The 27,655-nt window shown below is 39.0% G+C and overlaps 1 protein-coding gene across 1 annotated transcript in view; it reads left to right on the forward strand.

The window, feature by feature from the left end:
• The window catches only part of CDK5RAP2 (CDK5 regulatory subunit associated protein 2), a 68,568-nt gene that overhangs the window by 36,298 nt on the left and 4,615 nt on the right, over positions 1-27,655 (forward strand). Inside the window, 16 exon segments of the mRNA XM_065737608.1 lie at positions 320-510; positions 2,498-2,963; positions 5,878-6,145; positions 7,540-7,656; positions 9,746-10,343; positions 12,187-12,419; positions 13,979-14,027; positions 14,705-14,883; positions 16,032-16,157; positions 20,371-20,487; positions 21,879-22,068; positions 22,284-22,405; positions 23,473-23,721; positions 24,610-24,693; positions 24,794-25,039; positions 27,105-27,253. Coding sequence (XP_065593680.1) covers positions 320-510; positions 2,498-2,963; positions 5,878-6,145; positions 7,540-7,656; positions 9,746-10,343; positions 12,187-12,419; positions 13,979-14,027; positions 14,705-14,883; positions 16,032-16,157; positions 20,371-20,487; positions 21,879-22,068; positions 22,284-22,405; positions 23,473-23,721; positions 24,610-24,693; positions 24,794-25,039; positions 27,105-27,253 — 3,384 coding nt within the window.

Below are 27,655 nucleotides of genomic sequence, written 5' to 3' on the forward strand. Positions count from 1 at the left end.
GATTCAGAGGTGAACTAATAAAAAGCTAGCTGCAATCTGCGGGCAGCTTTGCAGAAGTTTCATACCTGTTCAAAGATAAATACCACTAGGGAGGTCTACTTACTACTAAACAACTGATATGTATGAATTAATCATGTGAAATAGATGTTCATTTGTTTTTCAATTAATAAATGGTAAGTGAAATGTCTGTGGATGCTTCTTAATGCAGATAAAGGGCATCAGGAATTAGAAAACCTGATTATAAAAAGATTACAGCCCTTAATTTAATAGAACATTGCATACCTATCTAATAAGAAAATATTTGCAATTTTTTTAACAGATAACTCCATCAGGCTATTCAGAGAGTTTCTGCAAAGGCAGACATTATAGGAATCCAGATATGCCTCAGTTTGAACATGATACAACTGGCAAACGCTTTGGCAGAATAGGGATGAGTGAACATGAAACAGAAGAGATGAACTTGCTCCCATCTCTTTTAAGAGAAAATAGAACATCTGTACTTGAATCTACGTAAGTATGAGGGAGATGCACTGCTTTTGACAGTATTTCTATTTGAGAAGAGAATAAAGTAATTTTGCTAAAGTGAATTTAGATAATGGCACTGTCTGATTTACCTGAGAGATTGGCAAGGCGCCTTCAGAGCCATTTTAGTCTATCATGCAATTAAGTAATTAGGAAACATACTATCAGTAGAAATCCTTATGAAAAAACCATTACAAGTAAAAAAAAAAAAAAAAAAAAAAAAGAAAAAAAAACCCCTGAACTTACTGATATATAGAGCTTTACTGTAGAGAGGAATGTTTTCAGAGTGGAGAGTAGCAGTTCTAAAGGGCTCAGATGAGGATGCATGGTACTGCTTTCTATTTGTTTTTGTTTTCTGTTTTTAATAATACTAAAATAGCTGAAAACACAGGACAGTAAATGGTGGCGTGTTGAAGATGGTGAATCCATATTGCTGTAGTAGGGATATGAGTGAGACATTTTGGATAGTGGAAGTGGAGATGCAGTGACTGGAGTGTTAATTTTGATTGGACATTACTGGTACCCTTCGTGTCATCTGTTTTCCTATCTGTGTGTGTGTGCATGTTGCATTGCAGTGCAATCAATTCCCAGCTCATTTCTTTAGGAACTGGACTATGCCAAACAAGGTTTATAGAAAAAACACACCCTCATTGGGTTTCTTTCCTCCCATTTTATGCTTAAACTGCTTAATCTTCTGGTTGGAAACTCAATTACAGCTTTGCTAGAGATCACTCTCATTTTTCTTTCTTTGTTCTTTCCACGTTGTTATGACTCTATACAGTATTAAATGACTTTTATTCTCGTGCCCATCAGTGTTGTGCTTTCCTGAGAGTAATGGGAATGACCTTCCATATGCTGAGAACTCAGCAGTGCTGGTAGCAGAATGTCCTGTGGAGTTACACAAGTCAAACCCTGTTCTGTGTTCAGCAGGCACTGTGGCTGACTTTACCCAAGCAGTTCTGTGTTTTCACACTGCTGTTCAAAACTCTCCAAGAGCTCCAATGATCTTAGCTGTCAAAGCACCACTCAGTGATAAATGAGGGCGTTATTACTCATAGTGGGTGAACAGATAACATTGTTTTATTTCTTAACTTTACTTAAAAGTCTGCTAATGAGTGATTCTGCCACCGTCATCTTTAGGTCTCCAGTGTGTAATTTTTTTTCTGAATTCAGATATAAATGACCAGACTGGCTGGTGATGAGCCTGTACTTCGGGTAACAATTCTCACTAATGACATTAGATACCAGACAGGGACATAAAGAGCCTAGTTAGTCTGTAGCACTTCAAATGCTAACTATATAAATACAGTTGTTTAAAATGCTAGTTTATGTGTTTATTGGCACAGACTGTTCTTTATTGGACGTGTGATATCATCTGTAGGATTTGAAGACTTGCATATGCCTTAAGTGCCTCTTATTTGGCTTCATTTTCATTTAAAATGTTTTCAAAACTGTTGTCAATGGACGCTGGCTGTCTGTGAGGCAGTGTGGTGGTCTGCAGTGAGCAGTTTCTGCAGGCTTTTGGCTGCTTTCTCCATTTCCAGCTTCCACGTTACATCAGAAATACACAAAGGGACCCATTTCAGAAAAAAACTCAACGTTCAGAGTTTCCTGTGTTTTGGTGGGAGTTTTGTTTTGAAAATACATTCCTATTTCTTCTATTGGAGTTATGTAAACAATTGATTTAGTTACTAGAGGTTTACTAACTGTTCATGCATGAGGAGAGGGGTCATGGAGCATACGTGGTCATGAATAGAAGAAAAGCGTTGATGAGATAATTTGTGTTACAATTCACACTGTGAAAATGTTTCAAAACCTCTATTCATTAGTGAGTAATTCATTAGTGAAGAAAATAAAGTCTCCTGGGAATTTCAAGTACATCAAGGCACTGCACAAGTGTTTCTTAGGAGGTGTTCATGTTTGCTTAAATAAAAATAAAAATTGATGCCTTTTCTTTCCTTCTTCCTGAGTATAGCAGACAAGAACAAATGAAAACTGTAAATGAACTGTTAGATCATCTGAACACAACTGAGCAAGAATGTTCAAGTGAAGACATCGAGAAAAGGAATGAAAAAGATCTTAGGCAAACGATTGTTCAACTAAGAGCTGAACTCAAACATTTCAAGCAGGTCAATAAATTCTTAAAGCAGCAAGCAGAATTGAAATCAGCTTTAGATGGGAAAGAGAAACTTCATCCAGATGCAACGCCACAGATTAATACAGATATTGAGTTGTTAAAAGTGGAATTGAAAGATGCAGCAACACAAACAGTGACTTCAGAGGGCAGTGTCATGAGATTCAAACATGAAGGCAATAAAGGCACCTCAGAAGAAAAAACAAAACATTCCAGATCAAATGCAGAAAGTGAACTTCATCAGGAAAACATGTGTAAGAAGAGCGAGCAGCATGAAGGAGGTTTTTCTTCAAGGAGAACAAATGAAGTAAGTTTATTTAAGATTCTCTTTTTAATACCTAGGGAATAGATGTACAAAAGAGAAAAGCATGTTTCATTTCTAATATTGAATTTTGCTTTTGTGTAATTTTTAAAATTAGCAAAAGGGATGTACATTAAACAAATGTAAGATAATTGTTCTTAATGTTTGGAGCTTTTCATCATGCACTTCAGCATGCCTTAGAACGTTAATTAACTGAATTTCAGTCCTCACTGGGATGAGGTACCAGTAAATATTGTTGCTATTGGATAGAGAGATTATAGCATGACAGTCTGATTCTGTGCTGCCTTATATCCTGGTATAGATGCTCATGAAGTGCAGAACCAGAGTTCTGAACCTCTAGTTTATTAAGTTTAGGTAGCAAACGAGATCTAGAAAACTGAAGACTTGTGTATTGTCTCAGAGCACATGGGTGAACGGTAGATTTTGACAAACTCGAGTCTTACTTCTGTGGACGTGTTTACATCTTACCATCATGTCTCATTCTTAGGGATGTCTGACAGTTTTGTAAACTGGGAGACCAGTTGTTCACATTTATTTTGGGAATTAAATGCGCAGAATCTGCTTTGTGCACAAGCTTAATTTGCTTGTGCCAGTAAAGTTTTCAGGCCTTTTGAAGGCAGGTACTCTGTGATCTCAAACAAAAGGGGACAAAGTAGTGTCTGCTGAAGGGTTCCTGTGTATTGTTTCAGTAGTAGGTGTAGAGGCTAGGGTGAAAACTCTTTGAAGATCTTGCAAGGGAGACAAAGAAGAATCTAGTTGATTTTCTGTGTTTCTAATAGAGAATGTTGTAGCACCTGCTGCAAAGAATGGTTTCTATGACTTCAGTGATCAAGAGATTGCTGACAGCTGGTGATCTTTGTTCTGGCTTGTTCTCCTTGTCTTCGTTTCATTAGAAGAAGGGGTTATAAACCAAGTGGTGTTGTCTGTACTGGTATAAGCACCTCAGTATGGTTTGGGACTTTAAGGAAAAAATTTTGTCATGCATGGTTGGTCCCTGGGAAACCCTTTAGAGAATTCATAGAAATCAAAAGCCATGAATGTAACTCACAAAAACAACATCTTGTTTCACCAGTCAATTTACACATAATCAGACTTTATCTTTGCTTGCTGGGAGAGGTTCAGTTGCATTCCCAGACTTCTAAGCTTTCCTTACTGGTGGCAATTTTTTAAATCTTTTCAAAAGTATTTGGGTAGAAAAGAGTGATGATGGAAATGTTCTTATGCTGTTGTAGGAAAGGTTTAGGTTAGATGTCAGGGGGGATTTCTTTACTCAGAGGGCAGTCAGACCCTGGCACTGCTGCTTAGAGCAGAGGGTGCCCCATCCTTGGAGGTGCCCAAGGCCAGGCTGGAAGGGGCCATGGGCAGCCTGAGCTGGGGGGAGGATGCAGCAACGTGAGGGGTTGGAACTGAATGATCTTTAAGGTCCCTTCCAACCCAAGCTATTCCATAATTCGATGACTGTTAGTATTTTTAGGCTGCTGGGCATTTGATCAGTCATGTTTGGCAGGCTGACACTGTTGTGCCTCCATATTCTGGGTGTCCTGGCTGCTCTGACCAGGTCCTTTGGAGTCATGCGTGCATAAAAGCACACATGGTGTCTTTGGTTTGCTGGTGTCACTCCTCAGGAATGAAGGACAGTCTTTCTGGAGGCAAACAGAGGCCTGCCTGCCTTCCCTGAGGAATGCCAAGAGTTTTCTGCAATTCTGATCACTGTTCTTGTCTTCATTAAATTTTAGTGTACTATTTTGATTCATCATTTGCCTGATGAGTTGCAACCTCAATACTGGTTAAAATTCTTCTTGGTTGGTCTCATTCAGTACATTGGTGTTTATGAATGGCTTTTATTTCATATAGCCTGCTGTACTGAACTTGGAGTAATCTGCGCAATGTGTATGTATATACAACAGCCCTGAGACAGGTGGAAATAATTTGACACTATTAAGAGCATTTCAGTAAAACTAGAAAAGTTCATCTCAACAGGCTTTATTTTTCAGCTTCCAAATGATATTTGTATTCACGTATGTACGAAAGGAATTGAGGATGTCATTAGGAAAATGGAACTTGCTTTTTATTATTTTAAATTGTGTAAAGACTATAATTGCTAAGAAATGAATGCAGAAAGGTATTTCAGAATACATTGGGTGGTAAAAGAAATTACAGGACCTGATGGCACTGGTGGAGCAAATGAACAGCAAAAAAATAAACTAAATCTTTTTGAATGTGCCATTATTGATTCTTATTATTATTACTGCAAACAATTCTATAACTTCCATCAACATATAGCAAGTTTTCATCCTTCTGGAGGTGGCGTTATCTTAGGCTCTGTGGCTTAACCAAGGATGCTTCGTGTTACGTGGAGTCTCAAAAGGTGAGCAGCTGACATGCTGTGGTCTCCACTAAGAAATTGAGTTTCTCCTCCCAGCTCCAGTGGTGGAATGTCAGTTACTGGTAGGTGATGGGAATCTGCAGGAGCAGTGGTAACTTTGCAGTCACGTGTGATACAACTCATGAGAGTGGGTAGTAACAGTCAGAGAAGTCAGCTTGAGTAATAAACTATTTTCCTAAGGCAAACACAGATTCAAGGTTCATGGCCAACTGACCGAATTCCTTTGGTTGGTGGAGAATTTGTTGTCTAGCTTCACAGACTGGAAGCCATTCATGGAGTGCATTAGCAGCACTCACTCAGAAAACTGAACCAGTGGGAAGGGTTTTTTGTTCTCTGAATATTTGTTTTCCATGTCTCAAGGGTATTGCAGTCTTATTTTCAAAACAATTTTATGTGACAGCTGACTGATACTCTGGAAAATCTTTATTTTTCCTGGAATGCTTGTTTATACTTCCTTTACTTGACTGTTATCCATCAGCTGAAAGCTGCCATTTTTTTCAATGCCTTTTTCAGACTGATGTTGCTCACCTGCCCAGGAAGTCTCGGCTGCCCATTCTCCTACGATCATCCAGACCTTTAGGAAACTGGCCCGTGAACTCCTCTGTGCACAAGTCAGATTCACAACTCCAGTGTCGTGCTGGGGCACCTTACAAAGGACTGAAGCCATTCGAGGTTCAAATCAATCAACTTCAGCCACGAGGAAATGGAGGGCTAGTGTTGCATGAATCTGGAACTGAAGACCTGCAAGGGGAACCTGCACAGGAGAGCACTTCAGTGAGAGGTAAATAAGCAATTGTGTTTAAAGAGCAGACATTGCAGTGCTGCTTGAAATAGTGGATTCTGTCATTGTAGAAAGTGGAAACAGGTCACTTTAACACATCAAATGCTGCTTAAACTTAAGTGTCGACTTATGGGTATGTAGGTCTTGAGAGACACTTTTTTTTTCTCTTAGTTGAATCTTTGCTGCTAGAATGTAATACAGCTTTGTATGGAATAGAAAGTACATATTACACACCGTGTAATAACTGTCAGTTTTGCAGGGTGCCCGCATGTGCACACATATGTCAGTGCTCAGGTAAATGAAAAATTTCCTGTATAGGCTTCCAAGCCTAATGGAAACTGTAACAGAAACAGGAGAGTATAAAAATACTGTATTTGTTTATGCTGTGTAAATATGTTTTTCCAATATTCCACTGATCAGTCAAGTCAGCCGTGTCAGTTTCCAGCGTGACTGGGTTAATTTAAACTCACTTGTTGACAAAGTGTCTGCATCAGCAAAGTATGACAAATTTGGAAGGCAGAGAACAATGGGTACTATATAAAGACTAGGAGTGGTACAAGAAAAATGTGTTTAGCTGAAAGATTAAAAACTGAGTAGAGATGTAAAGGACGGGTGGGGGACAGAAGACAGAAATGCGAGAAATGGGATTAAATCAAATTCCAAGTGTGCCACTGTGAAAAGCAGAAGTTGTAGAGGCTTGGCTGTGGGATGGGACAGATACAGCATGACTTAACTGTTAATGCCAATGTTGATAAGACGGTAGCATTTAATTTTGATAGGTGCAAATTAGGTGCTATTTTTGATAGGTGGAGAATTCTGAGAGGTAAAGTGCTTTTGGACTGGTCCTGAAATGAATGCTGCAGTCCTGAGATTTCCTTTCCATTCCAGTTTCTTTATCCTATGGTAGATGATGGTTGTTCTACAGACAGTACTTCTGAGACTGGATGCAATGGAAGATTACTGAGGATTCATTTATGACTAATTATAGTAGCGGACACAGTCTTTAAACCTTTTCTCTGGGTTTAACATGAAACATTTGAAAATGCACTAAAAATGGATCAGCAGTTATATTACAAACAAGACTTGTAAATCTTTGTCTTTATTCATGGTTAGGATGCTTTGGACATTCTTAAGTAGCTATTCTTGGAGTTTGGTCAAGTACTTTAAAAAATATGAGGATGCTGTTGCATGCCACCAGTCATATTTATATTAGCTTTTCAGTAATTGTTCCTTATGTGATTTTCTAGTTCTAAACTATGAGATAATCAGGTTGGGATTTGTGGGTGTTTGGTTTTGTTACTGTTTTTTTTTCTTTAATTTTTTTTTAACTATTCTCACTTGTTTGTTTTTTTCCATTCACACTGCCTTCTGTTTCCCACTCTGCTGTTCTCCAGGTGACTCGTTCAGCAAAGCAGACAGTAGTGGGGCTCAGGTTGAATCTCAAGATGCTGAATGTGATAGAGAGGGTAAGAATGAATATGTGATGTACAGAAATCAGCAGAACTGTCAAGGTAGAGCATTTATATGGGATTAAAAAAACTGAAATTCTAGTTTCTGCTAGGTTTTGCAATATTGTAATTTGCTGCAGGTAACAGTCTCCTTTGTCGTTATTTGTGAGTCCTAAATCTTGCTTACTTTGCTAGCATGGATGAATTGCTGTAAGAATCCAAGTTAGTCTTTTAAGGGTTATGTTTTCAGAAGGGTTACAGGAATTTATAATCTGGATACCAGTAAAAACAATGAGTTGTGTGCCTAACCCTGATCTCTGCTGCTGATGTCCTTGCTTCTGAACACTGTTCTGTATTAAATATATATATTTTTACATATTTATGCTTCTGCATCTAGTTAAGAACTATTGGAATGAAGCACTTACATGATAGAATTTTGCTTATCTGAATTATTTGAGGGCATTCAACGAGGTTGAAACCTAATGGAATCATTTAATGAAAATGTAAATAGGCTTATTACTGTGTATCAGTCATTTTGGGGGGGGGAGGGGCTTGGATAATGCAGTTAACCTGTTCACAAGAAACAGAGGATATGGCCAATTTTGATCACATTACTAATTTTATTCATACGAGTCAAGTCCTTGAAGCCTGTCAGTCTGCAGGGTCATGCTCTGTGTGCCTGGACACCCATACACACATAGAGCATTTTAGTTCTTAATGGACAGCGTTTCATTAAAAGCTATTGCCTGTATTCTAATCAGAAACATTTATTCCCCAAATCGGAGTTACAGGGTTTGAGTTCTTTGGGTACCTGAGTCTTTTTCCATCTTAGTCCACAACCTTTCTGCATCTCTTTCAGCAAAAATCAATTACAGAGCCAAAAGATTGTGCCTTTCAGGTAGAGGAGGAGAAAGAAGCTAATGAACTAAATGCTGCATCTCTTATTCACTGTGTCTTCTTGAATTCATACACAAACGCTTTCTTAGAAGTGTTTCTGTCCTATGATTCTGTTGCCTTTGGAATGATGTAAATGGTGTGCAGCAATCTGCATGTTGCAGAGAATATCATTCAGTCTTAATTCCAAATATGCTGATACTCCAGTAATGCATCTTCCTTTTTTTGCTTTTCTTTTTTGCCTGCTTTTAGGTTATTTTATTCTTACTATCTTGTCCTTGTGCTTGACTTGAGACTTCACATACTGTCCCCTGAAACAACTGCTCTGAGTCAGGTTTTGGGCATTCACATTCACTCTCCATGGAATGAAAGGGGATTTGAAACTCCTCAGACTTAGTCGAGATCAATGAATGACTCTCAGAAGGGAGTTTCTAAGTAACTAAGATCTTTTGCAGAACTAATAGAAGGGGAGGCTTTAATTTATTGGTAACCAGAAAATACCATTTTCTTTGATACTTACAGCCCTCAACACACACAGCACTATTAACATAGAGCATATGTAGCAATATATATAGCTTTTATTGCTCAGAGGCTGCGTTGATTTCATTACTGAGAGTGGCAAAGTCAACCAAGAGATGTGCTGTGCATGCAAAACAAGTGCTGGTACAACCTTTAACAGTGAACCTTTTAATGGATTTTGTTTAGAACACATTTTAAAAAAGAAGTTATTAAAGACTCCTTTTCAAATTTATTTTGTTGATAATCTTTTTCAAATTCTACTGACTTTTTGCTCCAATCGGTTTTGTATGGATTTTGAAGTGAGAAGAAAGAATATATAATTAGAAGTTTTAGGAAGACACATGTAAGGTCATAACAGTCAGCTTTTAATCCTCAGTGCCTTGTGTCTGAAGTTATCATCCTTTTGGCTGGAAAGGACTGAGCTTCGTCAGTTTCTCTGATTCAGAAGAGTATATTCCAAAAGTAATTTTGAACCTTTTGGGAAAAGAAAGCGGATTTATTTTGAGTATTGGTTATTTGACAACTGATGGGGAGAGTGCAGTGTTTGATGTTCAAGTTGAATTAATGGGCAAATCACAGAAAGAGGTGAAAGGGCCAAAACAAGTATGGTGCAGTTCATAATTATTCTGCATTTTTATTCAATCATTATAAAAGTAAATGAATTCGTTCTAGTGCTGTTAAGAACAGAATGTTAGATAAATAAATATTAATATTCACATGCAAGCCTCCTGTTTTTCAGAAATGGAAAATCGTCATGACATTAGTGATGTGAATATCCAGCATTCATTAAAAGAAATAAATGAGGAGCTTTATTCAGTGGAACATGAGGACACTGACTCAGCCACGGCACATTCAGGTTCCAAGTGTCTGCGTTCTCTCAAATTGAGTGTAACAAGCACAGATGCACTTGATGACTGTGAAGTCGTAGATGATACAGAAGAACTGAAACAAAGAATTAAGAATACGAAGTCTGAGCTTGAAAAGGACAAAATGTTCATATTTCATTTGCGGACCTCTGACCAACTTCTGTTGAGTGGTGTTTCCAATGTGAGTGACACAGCTTTGCCTGGGGAAGGACGTTTTGTACAAGATACAGCTATGCAAGAATTCAAGCCATCTTCCAGTTTACATCAGCTGATGGACTACGAGGTCCACACAGAAAATAGGAATTCACAGTCTCCAAAAGCACAAACCTTGTGCCCAGCACAAAACCTACAAAACCTAGCTGAACTATGCTCAGCTAATGAGACAGACCTCAAAAAAGAGCAGGTTGCAGATGACCGTCTTGATGAAGTGTATTGTCTTCAGAACAAACTGAGAGCTGCATCACCATCCAAGTGAGTAAAGTTGTTACTGCTTCAGGTTCCTTTTTCTAAACAGCAGTACCAAATGATATAGGAAGGCAATATGGAGATGAATTTTATTCACAGCTGTATTGCACTAAATGACAAATTTCACTAACGGTAACGTAAAACAACTAAAGCATTAAGTTAAGGGATGTCTTGGAGTACAAAATACTATATCTCATAGTGCAGAACTTCTGAGAGGCTCGTACTATCCGTAGTCCTGATGCTATGGATCTCTTTGTACACATCAGGCCCACAACTCTGCTGCAAAATGTCCTCTCCTGAGCAAAGTCAGATATCCTTGGTTACTCTATAAGGTGGGATGACCTTATATCACTCAGAGGTTGTTTTTGTCAGGAGACGTGGATAAGAAAATAGAACGTCCCACTGAACTACAAACATTTCCCTGGGAAACTGGCTGACATGTTTATGCTAGCCCTTCTGTCTGTGTGACCACACTTTCTGTGTAAAATAAGAATTTGGGACTCTGGTTATAATTTATTTTGCAGTTGTGTGCTGTAGTGCCTTCTTTGAAGGGTGTAAAAGTATATATATATATTGAAATGAATGAATTAAATTTTATGGCAGAAACGTGTAAGCTAGAAAATCATTCTTGGGAGGCTGGGAAGTATCCATCCTATTTTTCATATGGAAGGTCTAGGGGCAGCATTTCTGATAGCACATATACAAATCAGAGACATAAAATTTGAGCTCATAAGACAAAACCTTTTTGTTTTTTTCCTGACTGTAGTGTCATTATTTTCCTGAAAGCAGATAGAATATAGGAAGTATTTCAAAGAAAGGTATTTGTCCTGTTGCTTTCTTTGGAATACTTGGGTAGAAATAGGAGACACTGTGCAACCAGCAGCACAGACAGTTGTATATCTTCTAGTATTACTATCATAAAGTATAGTCTTACTTCATAGTATGTATAAATTTACATACCTTGAAAGTGCACCTTATTCACAATACAAAGGGAGAGCAAACTGTATGAATTAAGGAATGGGATGGTATGGATCTCTGAGATTTTTATGGCAACTGTGTAGAACAGCTGCACCAGTCACAAATGACAGACCCAAAAATGAATTATGTATCTCTATAGAAATGACAGTAAAAATGCCATAACAACCCATGCTGTCATAGATTTTGTTTATGTGCTCTGTTCTTTGACTCCCTGCATTTTTTCAGGTCCACTCCCTTTGCTAATATTTGATTCTGTAAAGGGGAGTGCATCTGTGCTACAGACAGTTGCAATATAAAGGGGATGTCTATATTCACAAGTGCAGAATAAATTCAACTGATCTGAGCTGGTTTGTAGACCTGAGCTTGTGGAGAAGAGTTTGAGCACTACAGTGGTTGCCATGGTCATGCCTTTGGTAATAAGCATGCAGAGATGTGTAGAATTCATCAAATGGGATGAAAGTCAAATGTGCTCCTGGTGGCCAGTGTAGAAAGTTTCCATACTGAGTGAAAAATAATAACAACAGGAAAAAATAAGTGTATTCTTAAACATTCTCTTCAAGTGTTCTCATTTATTTTGGCACCTTCGCTGCAATCCACGTTACTTTCAGGCAGACAAGTTCATTTCAGTTTCTGCACATCTTAAAAATGAAGCAGTTAAGTGAAGGACAGTAACCACAAGTTATGCCCACAGATACACAACTCAGCACTTATAGACAATACATTTGTCACTGTGGCTGTAAAAGCATTTTAAAAGAAAATTGAGTCCCATAAAATTATAGCTTGGAAATATAAATTTAATTCGCTTTTTATTTATATTTAAATGTTATTTATGGTCAGAAAATTACTTTCAAAGATAATTTCATTTTCTCAGATATGATTCATTAGTTCATTCCCAAGCTCGAGAGCTTTCCTTTCAACACCACCAAATTAAAGAGCTCCGCCGTGGCTGTGTCACTTACCATCAGCATCTGACGAACCTTATTAAAGCTTTTGAGGAACTGCTTCAAGCCAGTGATGTAGATTATTATGTTGCTGAAGGCTTCCATGAGCAGCTGAACCAGAGTGTACTGTTGTTTGAGAAGCTGGAAAGGAAACTCCTGTATGGTAAGCAGCAGCGTTTTGTGCTTGTTGTTTGGGTTGTGTTCTCAAACTGCGTGGAGTTTTGTGTGTGTGGAAATGAAACTTGCTCGTGGCTGCTTCTGAATGTGTTATGTGATGGACTGGCTTGGAAGATGCAAATTTTAGTCCCCCAAAAAGGTTGGGTTTTACTTTTGCAGTTGCCCACCTTGCTGGCATCTTCCGTTTTGAGTCGTCTTAGCGCACGTGCATTTAAACTGCTCAAAACCTGGTGGTTATAGTTTGATCAAATTTTAATTTCAGTCCTATCATTGCATATGTTGCTGTTTCTCATGCGGAGAGCTGGTGGGACTTCTGCAGATGCCAGCTGCAAAACTGACATCTTAGGGCAATTCAAGTGCTTGGCCAAAAAAAAAAAAGGACCTGGACCCCCTAGATCTTCCTGAAATTGCTTCTGGAAGATCCCTTTGTTTGGGAACATTCAGCTCCCAGCCATGTAATGATCTGTATTCTGCCTTTCTTTAAAGATAGTTGCAGCATGTTGCTGTTTTTGATGGCTCATAGAAGGGAGCTGTATATGAGAAAAAGGTGTTAACGGACAGTGTGTCATAGCAGTGTAATAAAAGATTGAGTGTCTTCAGTGATTTCTGTGGCTGCAGAGATTCCTTGCATTAAAAACAGGGAGAGTATGTGGTGAATAAACATTAAATGCCTTTAAAAAAGCAAAACAAAACAAAACCCACCGAGCCAACAGATGGTATCCCATATACTATGAAAAGTGACTGACAACTAAGACAATTCAGTGTATCTAACACAATGCTATTGCACTGAATCACACTGTAAAATGAAGTGATGTTTGTAGGGTGATAAAGAACATCCAACTTACTAGGAACTGACTGTAAAGAAGATGCATAAACAACAGTCTGTCTCTGCATTTCCATCCTGACCTTCAGTTCATCCTCCTGAAATTTCAGCTGTGCAACTCATACCTGCCACTTTTGCTTAATTGCACAAAAATTTTACACTGTGCTGAGCCAAGGTGACGCTGCACTATTCTTATTTCCTCATTCAAATTAGTGTGTGAGCCCAGGTCTCCAGCACTGAGCTGTGCGTGTGCTTGCACACTGTGCCACTGAGAGTACTGCAAGCAAAGCCTTGAGTGTGCTCCTTTATTAAGGACATCTTGTTAGCCTGGCTCCAGATGGCCAAAATCCAAGTGAGCTAGAGTTGTTCTTGTGTCATTTTTATCAAAGTAGCAGTGACATGTACCCCTAATCCTTTTGTCATACAGCAGGATATTTGATCTCTGTCTGCTAACTAAAACACTAAGACTGTAAAATCTGGCACATATGTTGCTCAGTCCTTCCTTGGTCATTTATTTTGAACTCTGTAGAAAGTTTTGTTGCTGTGTTATAAATAGGTTTTCTCATGTACAGTATTGGGCATAAATACCCAGTGTGTTGAGAACCTGCTGGCTTCTCTAAATTCTCATTTATTTACCATCCTGTATTGGAATAGCTTGAGATGGAGGGGAAGCAAAAATTACTCTCAGTATCTCTCTTTAATCAGATACTTTTGCTTTGCAGGAGAGGCAGTAGGTGCAGAAGTCACTATGCTTTATGAATTAGCTCAAAGGTAAGAGGTGCAGCTCAGTCTTATTTAAATATATTGTTGTTTGACAAGTTGGTAAGGATGCTCTGCATTTTGTAGCCCAACCTAATTGTCTTTACTTTTTGGAGAGGACTTTTTTTACGCTGCCTGTTTCAGCAATGCACTCTCTGTTAGTAAAATATTTACAGAAAACAAGCTTAGGCTTTTTTCTCTACTTCTCAGCAAATCATAGTATCATTTGGAAGGGATCATTAGAGATCCACCTTCCTGTGTTGAGCAGAGACATCTGACAGAGGCTTCTGCAGAGGGATCAGGGTGCTCAGAGCCTGGTGCAGCCTCACCTTTAATGTCTCCAGGGAGGAGCATCATCCTCATCCATGGCTTAAATACTGAGGCAAAGCACCGTGCTACCAGGACTTCTATGAAGAAACAAAATGTTCACTGTTGTGCTACAAGACACCACTGAGTATATTTAGGTATTATCCTAATTGCAGCTACTAGCAAGAGTAGCTTTTCTGGTTGTGTGATCTTGGTGCTGGAGCATCAGAGCATGCAGCTAACACATAGTGCTTTGTCACATTTAGTCACCTAAAATCACTTGCTTTACATTTATCCTGTAAACATGACACCATGCTGTCTTTTCCTGTTTCCAAAATAATACAATAATTCTTACATTTTGAAACGTTTTGTCTGTTTAAAAGGGAAAATGAGAAGAATGCCACAATGTACGAGGAGCTTAAGGATGAATCACCTGTACCATCTGCTCTTCATAGCCTGTCTGACTTTGATGTGTCGGAGAAGTCATCTCTTGGATCACCAGAGCACCTAGGAGAAGGACAGCATGGCACACTGGCACTTCTGCCAAGCAGATTTCCCCCAGGTAATTTTTTTCCCCAATGAAGATATTGGGGAAAATGTGATAAATAAGACACAAGGGAACTAATTAAGAAATAATGAAGAATGTTTGTCTGCTTCAGCTTTCCAGTATCTTGCATAATCATTGCAATTTCAGTAATAAGGCATACAGAGATGACAACAATTTGAACAACCTCCTGTTTGAAACAAAATTAACTATGATATTTTGTCTTTGTTGTTTTAGACTATCATCTTTTACGGTACTCCAGACGGTCTTTAAATAGACAAGTTATGAGGGAAAATAGGCAATTGTCAAGAGATTTTGGCACTGAAAAAGAAAGATTTTCTAATTTTATAAAAGCCAGTGTTGTGTTTCCTTGAGAATTGTAAGTGCTGCATAATTAATAAGTGGTGTCATGTTTGACCTGGATAGTTTCACTAAGCACAAACGATGCTTGCAGTAGTTTGTTATAGGCAGCGATGAAAATTTAATAGCTGAGATAGCACGTACTGTTCAGAAGAAAAATACTGCAGAGTAAACCAGGAGTGTATGACATGGATAAACTGGGAAGTAAGATAGTGACAGTTAAAACAGATAAGTTCCTGGGTAAAGCTGAAACTTACAGCCAGTGGAAGAAAAATTGTAGTACGGCAAAGCGAGAAGGAACAGGTATGGTAATGAAACTTGATAGAGCAGATTTATTTATTAAGGTATGCATTGTGTGAGCCAGAGTCAAATTTATATCTGAGTTACTTCAGTAAGCTTCCTATTGTTATAAGGAAGAATGTGTACTCTTGGCGTGTTGAGTCTGGATGTGCAGCTGTATTGCAGAACTTTGGATTCGTGCCCCAATCTGGGGGATGTTGTAACTAGATGTTATTTCCATCTGCTGCAGTTTTGTAGGAAGGTGATGTTTAAGAAGCCTTAAAGCTGGACCACTGTTAAAATTTAGAGTAGTAAATGTGTGGTTTGGGCCCAAATGGAAAAACAGCTGTTGTGGAGTCAATAATTTAGTGTCTAACATTTTGAATAGTTCTGTGTCGTTCTCTGATGTTAACATGTTAGGTTTGATGGGGTGCTCAGCAGAGAGGAAAGCAGTCATTTACTCTAAATAAGAAATGGTCTAAGTAAGAATTTCTTCTAAATAAGAAGTGGTCTCTTGGTTTATTCAGAGTTATTAATGGAGCATCTGAATGAAATTCGAATCCTGAGACAGCATTTAGAATACTCCATAAAAAACAACGAGAGACTGAGGAAGCAGCTTGAGAGACAAGTAATGGACAAGGAGCTAGATCAAGGTAAGAATTTATCTGCTGATAACTTAAATCCACCTCCTCTGCCTGAAGCCTGAGGGAGTAAATGTCTAATCCTAACCTTAATTCCATTGCTTGAAGCGGATCCAGTACTGATGCACAAGGCTTCTGTGGGATGTGGGTACACCACAGAGCCCACAGCCTCACATGTTGCTAGGAGAGCAGGACTGGAGTGCTACCAGGTTGTTTTATGCCATTTGATGTTACTGTGGTTGAATTTTGCCCAGAAAATTGAATGACCTTCTAGTTCTGTTATCAGTGAACAGCCTGCTTCCTTTTGCCTTTAGGACATCATTATTGTTATAATGGTCTTGGATGTTAGGATGTCACCCTCTTAATTCTCTGCCATGTCCAACCAGGGGCAGTTGCAGGTGAGGAAGCCAATTTTAACAACATAATTTCAGTTGGGCCCAAGCCCAGTTTGAAAAAGAGGAGCCTATTTGCTCTAAATTACATTGCTGCTATTGATACAAAGGAGGAATGTAGTAGAGGTATGAAAGCTAATTCCACTCCCTGTGTGCTTGGGGTGGTCAGTGCATCATGGATGGCATTGCTGGAAATGCCTTCTGTGCAGTTCTCTGCCTGCTCTAGAGCCAGGTTTTGAGTACATACAAGGACAAATAGCTGCAGGAGAGCACAGAGCCTAGGCCTTGTTGTTCAGCCTGTCATCTGAATTGATTAATGTGATAAATGTGTTCTACACAAAATGACACTGTGAGTTTTTAATGAGATGTACCTGTCAAACCGATGGAAATTTTAACATAGAGCTGGTTTTCATTCCAAACTCTAAAATAAAGCAGTGGATGAAAAATGCTAAAAATAAGCATGCAGATTCAGAGTCACTGCTCTCTCTTGCTAGTGTTCAGTGCCTCTGAAAGCTGAGCTCAGGGGTGCATTTAAAACTTTTCTGGAGATGGTGGCCAGGCTCTCACCAGGAGCTGTTTTCTGACACCTTTCAAGCACACAGCACCAGACACACCTTCCCACGTTTTGCTCTTCCCTTGCTCTCCTTCCCACATTTTTCCCTATAGGACAATTGATTAATATGCAATATTACTCAAGAGTGGAAGCAGGCAATGAATGCATCTGTGCTTTCCTCTTACTGAGTTTCACTAATATTGACATCAGATTCATTATGTTTTACATCATCCCCACGATCCATTCTGTTGTTGTTTAAATGGGTACTACCTACAAATGGCAGTGTGCTTTCAGGAATAATTTACACTGCGGGAATGGCGTATATAAAAGCATCCATTTCATACATGAAGTATTTACACTGCTGGAAAGGCACACTGTTCTCTTGAAATAACCACACTGAAACACTTCCAGCTCTGTTACAGCTTCATAAAGATTCTGGCAAGGGCATCCATTAATGCAGTGAAAGTATATTTTCTTTATAAACTGTCTTATGCTTTCTGTCTGTCTTCTTGCTGCCTTAGTGCATCTAGCAGTGCCTGGTGGAAAATCTTCAAAGAGAAAGGAAAAACCAACTGTGTGTTACGTCTGTTCCTTTTTGTTCCTGTGTTCTTTCAGCTCCTCCTGCTTCCCTCAGTTCTGAAGATCTCTTTCATGCTATCAGATATCTCCTCTCCTAGTAATGATGCTACTTATTTTCATAATAGATGGGTTTTGTTTGTGGGTTTTTTTTTTTGATTTTATGTTATAACTTTCAATGGAAAAAGAAGTTCCTTAAGTGGTGCTAAAGGAGATTTTAGCTTTGAGGCATAATTGTTCAAAACAATTTTTTAGTTTTAAGTTAATATCCTTGGTCTGTTTTCTTTTAAAAATCAAAACCAAGTTGTAGTGTACTTAATTGCTGATGAGAGCCTCTTAAATTCATTTTGATACTGAGTTGTTTGTTCAAAGCAATTTAATACATAGATTTTTTTCTTGTCTATTTGATAGATGTTAGATCTATGTATGTACACACACCTGCCTGCTTGGTTTTTTTTTTGCCATGCTATTTTTAATAAATAGATTTTCAAAGTATTTGAGTGCCTCTGGGCTTCTACCATTCTATAAATGATACAAGGCACTGGTAATGACTACATCATTACTACAGAGCTGAGATTTGCAGTGCAAGTAGAACTGAAATAATTGCTTCGATCATTTCAAATGTTAGGCATCAAAATAAAATCAAAGCTTTAATTTTGAGTTTCCTATGTTTCAAATGTTAATAACAGCAGTTAGCATTAAAAGGGGTTTTTGTTTGCCTTTTTTAACCCGTAAGTAACTAATGCCTGTCCTCAGACTTCAGCTTGCTTTTGCCTTTCTTTTGCTTTGATTGGGAACGAGTGTTTCTTCCCCTCCTCTTTGCTGTGATTTTCTGTAGTGCCTGTCTTTCAGTCAGTGTTCCTTTGAAACCTTCAAGGTAGGCTTTCTTAGTGCTCACACGTAGTGCTCCAGCACATAACATAATGAAAACTCAAGTGTATCCCAATTGCAGGCCCTGATGCTTCACTGTACGCTGGCTGGCTGGACCTTTGCATCTATGGAGAGCGTAATTGATGTCAGCAGGGCTCTGCACAGGAGTAGTAGTCTCAGTAGTGGGTCAAATTGCAGGATTGTGGCCTTATTACTGCTGGCTCTGCATTATCCCTTATTATGTTTGATAACTAATAGTTATATTCTAAAGCCTTTCAGTAGGATTGTGATAGCATAACTTTTCAAATAGGATAAAGCTGGGTGATGGGCAATAAATTAAATTAGAATCAAGATGAGACCATCAAGCTTTGCCACTTGGAGTTGAATTGCTTTGTTAAAATCTGAAAGGAAAAAGCCTTTTGAGTTCACGTAGCTACCTCAACTCTTTAACATATAGATAGTAAAATGCCATTAGTGCCAAGCTTCTGGAGCCTGCGAGTCTTTTAGTAACAACAAGAGGTGCATATCGTGGCACACTACGTCCCAGTTAGGTAGTTGGTAAAAGCTTCAATTGGGATTACAATAAAATGAGATTATTCAGAGGAAGTGCAGCACATCCAATTGAATTGAACTGCCAGAGCTGAAAGGCATCCTCCTCATACATTCCACTAATTTTTTTGCCAGCTGGTTATTTCTCTATTAACTAAACAGTTGACACTCATGCAGTTCTCTTGAGCACTAAAGCCTAGTAGATGCTGGGATAACCAATCAACTGAAAAATACTTTTAATGGTAATGTTAATTCCAGTGGGTTCTGAAGTGTTTTACTGACTACAAATAGGTTGTAAAGGGCCATAACAGTTACTTGACTTGTGTTTGTGAGGCAGCTGCCTTGAGAATGGAGTATGGCAGTTTTTAGGGTGTACTGTACACATCAGTGTGGGATGAGTACTGTAAATGCAGGATTACCTGGGCTGGAGTTTAACTGACACGGATACACAGTTTAACACTCATATTCATGCGAGATCTTCAGGGTAGGATTCACCAGCCTTGAGTTTCTAACAGTCAGACATTAAGTCCAGTCACACACAGCTCCTCTTGGAGGCAATGGCAAGAAGTTCCTCCCTTTGGAGGACAGTGCTTTTCTTCTTCAGTGGGGTGTGCAGAGGATGTGCCAGGTGAGTCTCTCTCTGGGGGTTCCTGTTCTTCCCCATGACTGCTGATGGAAGCCCAGGGTGATCAACGCAGGCTCAGTTATGTAAACCTTAAATATCTGAAATAAAGAGGTATGAGTCTTTGTCCCTGCCATCATTAATGGGATCTCAGTTTGTAATTAGAGACAAAGATGGTGACTCCAGCTTTACACTCTGAACTGGTACGGCATCATGTGTATTAACAGCCACGTTGCTTCCCCTATTAGCCATTGTTAATTAATTTGTTAAAGCTAGCCTCTGCAGTGCTTTGTATGAACTGGGCAATACAGAAATACAGGTAAACCTTGGTACAGTTTGAAGTAATTTAAAATAGCAATGTCACAAAATGCATTTTGTCCTGGTGCATTCTTGGCTGGCAGTTGAAGACTAGCAGGGATAATTTTGCAATTTGGGTAATGGTTGCCCAGCAATGAGAGGTATTTGTGATGCAGAGCTTTAGGTTACTGGGCATTAACCTGGACTGCCTTTCAGTCTGTAAGGATAACCTTCAAAATACATAGGGGATAAATACCTTTCATAACGTGTTTTTCTGCAATTTTAAAAATTGTTCTTGTCTGGAAAGTTTAATCTTTAATGACCTAGAGATGACTCATAAATCATCTTTTATGTACATATTTATAGGTTCTGCAAACAATTTTATCCGTGGCTCAGAGCAGCATAATTCTCTCACTTCTGAAGTACATTTCCTGAGAAAGCAAAATCAAGTTCTGAACGCGATGCTGGCAAAGGGATCCAGAGGTAAAATGTAAAACTGTGCTTTACAGAAGTAGACTGCAACTCATTCCAAATCAGACAACAAGGAAGTATTTACAGTCCATTAAATTCCCTTCACCGTTCTTCCCACACCTGAAATTCTGTGCTCAGCCATGAGCACTCACTCTGGGGTTAACGTTGATAAAAGCGTAGCAGCAATGCTCCTTTCTCTTTATTCCCAGCATTTTCCATTTGATACGTGCTTTCATTTTTCCATTCTTCTTTTTATATACTATTCTTTTTATGTGTCCTTTCTTTCCCCTCTTTCTTCTGTGCCTTTTATTACCATTTTTGTATTCCTTTTTTTCCCCATGTCTGTGTTCTGAAGCCCTCTGTTTTGTGCCTCTTACAGCTCATCATTGTGTTTAAAATCTACTGTTTGTTAAAATATTACTGCTTTCGTTTGTTTCTACATCTGACAATATTTTCTGATAATACCAGTGTTACTTTTTTTATATCAGAACCGTGATGAATAACACATGGTTGCCCTTGAGTTTTAAAATAATATCTCCAGAGTTGTGAGCTTCTTATCCTTCTGCTCCTGGAGGAAAGCTGCCTAGGTTCCTCCTGCTTGTTTTGATCTTGGGTCCAATCTTAGCTTATCCCATTAGTAGTGGGAGGCTGAGGGTGCTTGTTTTCAGCAGCACATGGGTTTTACCATTTGCATGTGCTTTCAGCAAGGCTACTGAAGGTAAAGGAATGACTTTTTAACTGTTGGGCATTGGAATGACTCTGCCTTGTTTCCTTGCCAAACTTGCCTCTTCTTTTTCTATGTTAAGTCACTTAGGGTGACTTAGTGTCCCTTCTCTGGTCGCAGCAGTCATCTGCCTCTACCAACAGCTCTTTGTCCTAGGGAATTGTTGTACCAAGGAAGGGAGGACAGCTGTGATGAAGTTGGTGGATGGATAAGGCAGGGAACGATAGGATGAAGTGCTTTCTGTGGGACAAAGTGGAATGGATGCAACTCCCTGAAGCAACCCTACTGAGTTTTCTTCTTCCTAACAGGAAGTAAAAATGATTTTTGGAGGATTAGCAAAGTTAACATGCCTTCTTTGGGAAACTGCTGCCACTAGTTTTTGAACGCTTTCCTTCCAACCAGTTCCAAGAGGTGATGGGGGGCATCTGGCAGTGGAAGCTGTACACAGGTTTTTACTGAGCCCTCTTAAGGAACCTTTTGTAAGTCTTGGGGGTCAAATGTTGCATTGTCACAGAAGATGCATCTAGAAAAAAATCATCTGAAAACTGAAATCGTGAAATCCTAAAACTCATGAGAGCAGCTGCTGTTTTCTGACAGTCTCTAAAAAGGCTGATTTTGTTGAAAAGCATAACTTTAATGTGTTATAGGCATTGCAAACACCTCATGTTTCTTGTTTCAGATAAACAAAAGGAAAATGAAAAGCTAAGAGAATCTCTTTCTAAAAAGAATGCAATCATTGAACATCTTCATGAGGATTATGAATGCATCAAGAAAGAAAATGAAAGGTTGCAAAAACAAATTGGCAAAAAGGAGGATGAAACCATATATCTGACATGTGAAATTTACAGCAGTCGTAATGAATTAAACAGGTATTGATTCTGTCCACATTTAGACATGCATTTAGAGAGGAAAACTGTCAGCGTGATGTGGATGTGTTTAGCCATAGCCATTAACATTAATGAGATTCATAGATGTATTCAAAAGGCAATGAAGGAATTGTTGAGGAAGGAGAACTGGATTCTAGACTTTGAAATAAAGGATAAGAATTCAACTATTAACTTAGAGATGTATTGGATCTTAACAGGTTGCAAACAGAAATGAATGTAAAACAACATCAGCTCTCTGAGAATGAGAAGTTACTGCAGTCGCTCCGAACTGAGATCAAAGTTTATGAAAAGCTAGAGGAAGCAAGAAGGAAGAGAACAGGTATAAATGCACAGTTATTCAGTACCCTTGGTTCTTGCAACCCTTCTCTCTGTGGATATGATCTGTATGTCAAAGGGCAGCAGGGCTGGGGCACTGCTGCTTTGTTTATGCTCGGGTTTGCTGTGCAAAAGCAGAAGCAACAACCTGATGATAAAATGCTGCTTATAATTTGGCAGTGTAGCTGAGAAGTGTGCTTATGCTCTGACCAAGCATGTCCAGGTTGCCTTCCACCTGTTAAGGAAGTGATGGCACCACACGTGGTTAGGTAAAAAGCAGAATGCTGGTCAGTACTGCATACAGCATCCAGCAAATTTCCTCTTAGAAGTTCTTGTAAAAATCAGCTTTTTTCTTCTTCCTACATTAAGTAATATGCCCTGCTGTCGCTGTATTTCATGCCTACCTGCAGAACAGCCCTCTTGGTGTAAGGCTTTAAGCCAGCGTTGGCTCAGGGATAGAAGTAAATTTCCTTGCAGAACCAGTAATGTAATGTAGAGTAGCAGCACCCACCTCATGCACTTGAATGCTTTCCACTATCTGGAGACCAGTTTGATTTCAGCATGAGAGAATACCTGGATTTGTTTGTGTTCTGAACCCCCTGCTGTGAAAGATGAATGCAGCCCTTGCTTTTTTGAGGTTCAGATTTGTTGCTGGTTGCCAGGTGATCACTGTTTTCTTTTACTCTGCAGTGTGTAAAACTAAGCTCCCAGCTGTCCTCTACCCCTCCTCTGTACTCCAAGATTACCCATTACTTTTTTTCCCCCATACTGTGCATTATTGCACTTCAGATTTTGTAAATCTTCATTTTCTTACTATTATGTTTTTGCTTTTGGTATGAGACTTATTAGCTTTTATGGACAAAGTAAAAAATAATTTTCAGCTCTTTAGATCTTTTGAGAGTAAAAGCAATTAAGACACTAATTTGTCGAACCATTATCTCAGTGCCGTTTGTAGTTAATTCTTAATACTGAGGATAAAACTGGCTATAATTTACTTGCTCAGCATTCTGATAATGGCTAATATTATTGCGATTGTGAAAGATGTTAAGTGCTTCTTTCAAATCGTTTCAGATCCCAGATGTGATGCATCGGAAGAATTTCGAAAAGATCAGAGTAATCCAGTTGACTTACATGAACTATTGACTGAAATACAGAGCTTGAGAGTACAGCTTGAAAGAAGCATCGAGACAAACAAGACTTTGCACGACAAATTAGAGGAGCAGCTTTCAAAGGAAAAGGAGGAGGAAATGGGATCAGTGTCAGCTGTGAATATCAATTGTCTTTTCAAACAGGAATCTCAGCATTATGCAGGAAGGAACGGTACTGTGCCACACGTGCTTTGCTTGTACTGTAGAACCTGTCCCTTGGTTTTTTTTAAAGATGCTCTTAAAACTTTATTCAACATTGATTCTACAGTTTGGGAACTGCCCATCAGCCTTTCAAATCCCTTTCCTGTTAGAGCTATTAGTGCATGGGGTGATGAAATGCACACTGTGCTGTCTTACAGCCTCCAGCTGTCACTTCTTTTTCATTCAAGAAAAGCATCTGCAGAAAATGTCTGGGATGGAAGGATTTCTGTTATATGCCAGAAATCTTGCTTACTGTAGGGTTCTTATTTTAATGCAGAGTTCTATAGCACTTGGTATGGGTGACTCAGGAAGGATCAGTAAGTTCACTAAATGGTATCTTTGTATAAATCAGTTGTCCCCTTTATGCTCTTGAGAAATATTTTACCTTTATTTCAATCACTGTTAAGTGATACTGTTACAGTAAATCAGAGAAAATGTAGTCTTAATGCTAAAGGTTGAGCCATGGTCCCAGTGTGGATGAACAGAGCACAGTGCTCTTTCTTGCTGCTGAAGTGCCCTGCATCTTTCCACGCGTACAGCATAAAGTCTCCCCACTGCTTGTATAGGTATACAAAATCAGACCTTATGTATGGTACAGCTTTGGAGAGTGGCATCCTTGTTGTGGAGTTGATTAAAATATCTTCATCTGGCTATACTGTAGATTTTCTGAATGAAAATGAAGTGTGTGAGTGAAAGATGGAAGATGCACGGCCTGAGTACTAGCAAACTCGCTGTGTTTCCCTACTTCTTGAGTCCAAGTTGTAGCATCAGCAGAAAAGAGCAAGAGACATCGACCTAGGATGATTTTTTTTAATGCATGTTAACTTCTATTGATATGCTTTTCCCTTTTGATGTATAGAAAAACTTTGCAAATGCCCTGCTGCCAGTAGGAACATTTGTGAGCTGCAGAAGTACGGACACTGCATTTCGCTACCAAAAACAGGTGCATCCAAAGGTATCTTACATGGACATGTTTGAAAGAAGTCTCATGTCAATTAGTTCAGCGTGTAAGGATAAAAAAAAATACTGCTTTTCTGTCCCAGGTACGCACTCTGCCTCTAAAGATGATTTAGACTGCTGCAGTACCTCATCTTCGGGTACATCATGTACCCCTCGTCTCGTTCCTGGGCATCGTATGTGGGCAGACAAAAATGGGCGCCACGTCCTTGGCTTGATTGAGGATTACAATGCTCTCCGGAAACAGATTTCAGAAGGACAGCAGGTTTTGGGAGAAATGGAGATTTCTTTAAGAGAGGTCACTGGGACGAAGCTGCAGGTAAATGTGAAAGCTGTTAGAAGGTGCTGGCTTTTACCTGGAGATGCAAAACGTATTGGTGATAAAAACGAAGAGCCAGGTTAATGGTGCAGCAGGCACTGCTGACTTCATAACTCTGTTGGGACACCTCAACTTTGGCAGTCCAAATCACATCTAGATGCAGACTCCTTTTTGTGATTCTGGATTAATGAGTTAATTCTGGTTTCTGTTAATTCCTTTAATAGTCTGTTTCAGTTTATTTGAAGTGGGGTGAAACTGCTTGCTTTTACTATGGAAACTGGTAGTTATTACACAGACAATCATTAGAAAACATCAGCAAAACAGATTCAACTCTAAAATGCTTTAGACAGGGCTTAAGCTACGGGGTATGTATCAGTAACCTAAGGATGAAAACAATTCAGGAGGTTTTCTTGTAATGGGGGCTTGGGACAGGCCCAGGAATTGAGAGTTAGTTAAAAGTAATTTAATACAGAACTGATGACAGACAGCTGGCTGGGTTCTCCACTTACCTGTGCTCTGCCCTCTAGAAACACCAAGTGCTCACATTACATCACTGACTGATGAGGTGGTTTTACATTGAGGAAGCTTTTATATATTTTTTCCACTTTCTGGCAGCAGGTGAATACTTCAGTAATATCAGTAGCTAGTCTAGCAACCTGAATTTCTCAGTAATGGTAAAGTCTGACTTCTTACACTTAGTCTGTCATTCTTTCTGCATCATACTTGACATAAATATATCAAGTCATGGTGGTGCTCTTGCTATACTCTGAAGTATAGTTCTTAAAACAATCAAATGTTTGCTTTCTAATTAAAAATATTCCAAAGGGAAAAGAAAAGTCAGATATTTCATGGTTTTCCCCTAGAATCAGGAGAACAAGTGTTCACTTACTCTTAATTTTTTCTTACTTAGTGTTGATGTCTGGATATTTGGGATGGATGGGATAATCAAATCTTCAAGTTTCAGCAAAAGGGAAAGAACAATCTGTATATGTCCATGGCAATTAATAATGGACCGAGAAATTTAACCTGCAATAGGGAAGATTTGGAACGAAAGGTTAAAGCAAGATGCTGGTGGCAGAATCAGTGGAACACTGGACTGGAGGCTGCTCACTGACACTGCTGAATCACTATTAGCAGAGATATTTCTAGGAACACTTGTATTTCCTAGTTATAATTAGTAAAGCTGTTGAGAATGCAGCCTGCAACAGCTCTGAAATTCTTTTTGTAGTATCACCTGCACACTCACAGTAGAAAGATGTCTGAATGACACTTAAGAGTCTCTGAAGTACTGTGTGTTTTCAGATGACCTAGTTAAGGTACTAATAAAGACTGGAGAAGTAATCTCTCTCAGTTTTTAACTTCCATTGGTGTAAAGATAAAAGCAGTAAGCTTCCTATCGGGCTTTACATCGCTGAAGTTTCAGACTACTTAGCAAATGGGATGCTTTACATGACAGGAGGATTGCAATTCCAAGTCACTGTTCAGATGGGGCACAAACCATGCATGCTTTTACTTCACTGCCCTCCCCCCTTCTGTATCACCACTGCTTTGGTAATCCATTTGCTCCCCTTGCATTCTTTCCCTCCTTTATTTCACATTCGTGCTATTTCTTCAATTTGGTTTTCTCATCTGTCAGCAGAGGAAAACATTTTATGTGTGTCCTGATAGTTATTTTAGCATTAAATGGAACAGTTTAAAGGGGCTGCTAAGGAAGAAACATCTATATTGCTTAAATTGATGTCTGTAATCATTTGACTTTCAAATACCATGACACAAAATGCAAATGGAGAAAGGCAAGAGTTGCCAACTGTTACCGAGTGGCACAGCAAATCCAGGAAATGTAATCTATTATTAATCATGGTTATTGATGAGGAGATATCTCCTTCCTCCCTCAAATTCTGAGAAAATGTGCAATTCAACAGCCTGTCTAAACTAAGAAATGAGCTTTTTAGGCACACAATAGCTGTGTGCATCATCTTAAATATGAAATCATATCGGTGGGATTTATAGCATTAATTAAGATCATTTTCATAGTTTTTTGAAGGTAAAATATACTGCGTGTCTCATCCTTACAATACAGGTACCAGACCAGGCATCTTTGCAGAGCTTTTCTGCAAGCACTAACACAGTACAGCAGATCTTAGAAGAGGCTGCACGTTTATTGAAACTTCTTTGGAGAGTTTCCCTTCCAATGAAAGCAGTGCACAGTACTACTCTCAGCACTCAGGTATTGTTCTGTTTCGTTTTCTTTGTGAGTTCTGTTTTCTTGAACTGTTTCAGTGTGTCAAGGAGGACGTGCCAGTTAAGGACGTGTCACTTGGGAAAGTCTCTTGTAAATCCTGAACGCGGGAAAGCCAGTTTTTAAGTAGGCCATGGCTGAATATGTACTGACTTTCTGCCCTGATCATACTGTACAACTGGCTGATACCTTATATGAAGGTTGTACTCTGCAACCTTGCTGCATGATGATTCAGGAAACCTAGAAAGATGGTAAACATTCCCTTTCAGTGAGAAAAGATTCGGACTCCCTGTTACAGAATTAAATTCAATTTGATTAAATATATTCCAGTAACAACAGAAACTTCAGCAACTTTGATGTAATCTGAGCTACGTTTTCGTTTTATGTTTT

The sequence above is a fragment of the Cyrtonyx montezumae genome, unplaced genomic scaffold (assembly GCF_038088225.1).
Source record: "Cyrtonyx montezumae isolate F1298 unplaced genomic scaffold, pur_monq_1.0 scaffold_20, whole genome shotgun sequence".
NCBI classification, from domain to species: Eukaryota; Metazoa; Chordata; class Aves; order Galliformes; family Odontophoridae; genus Cyrtonyx; species Cyrtonyx montezumae.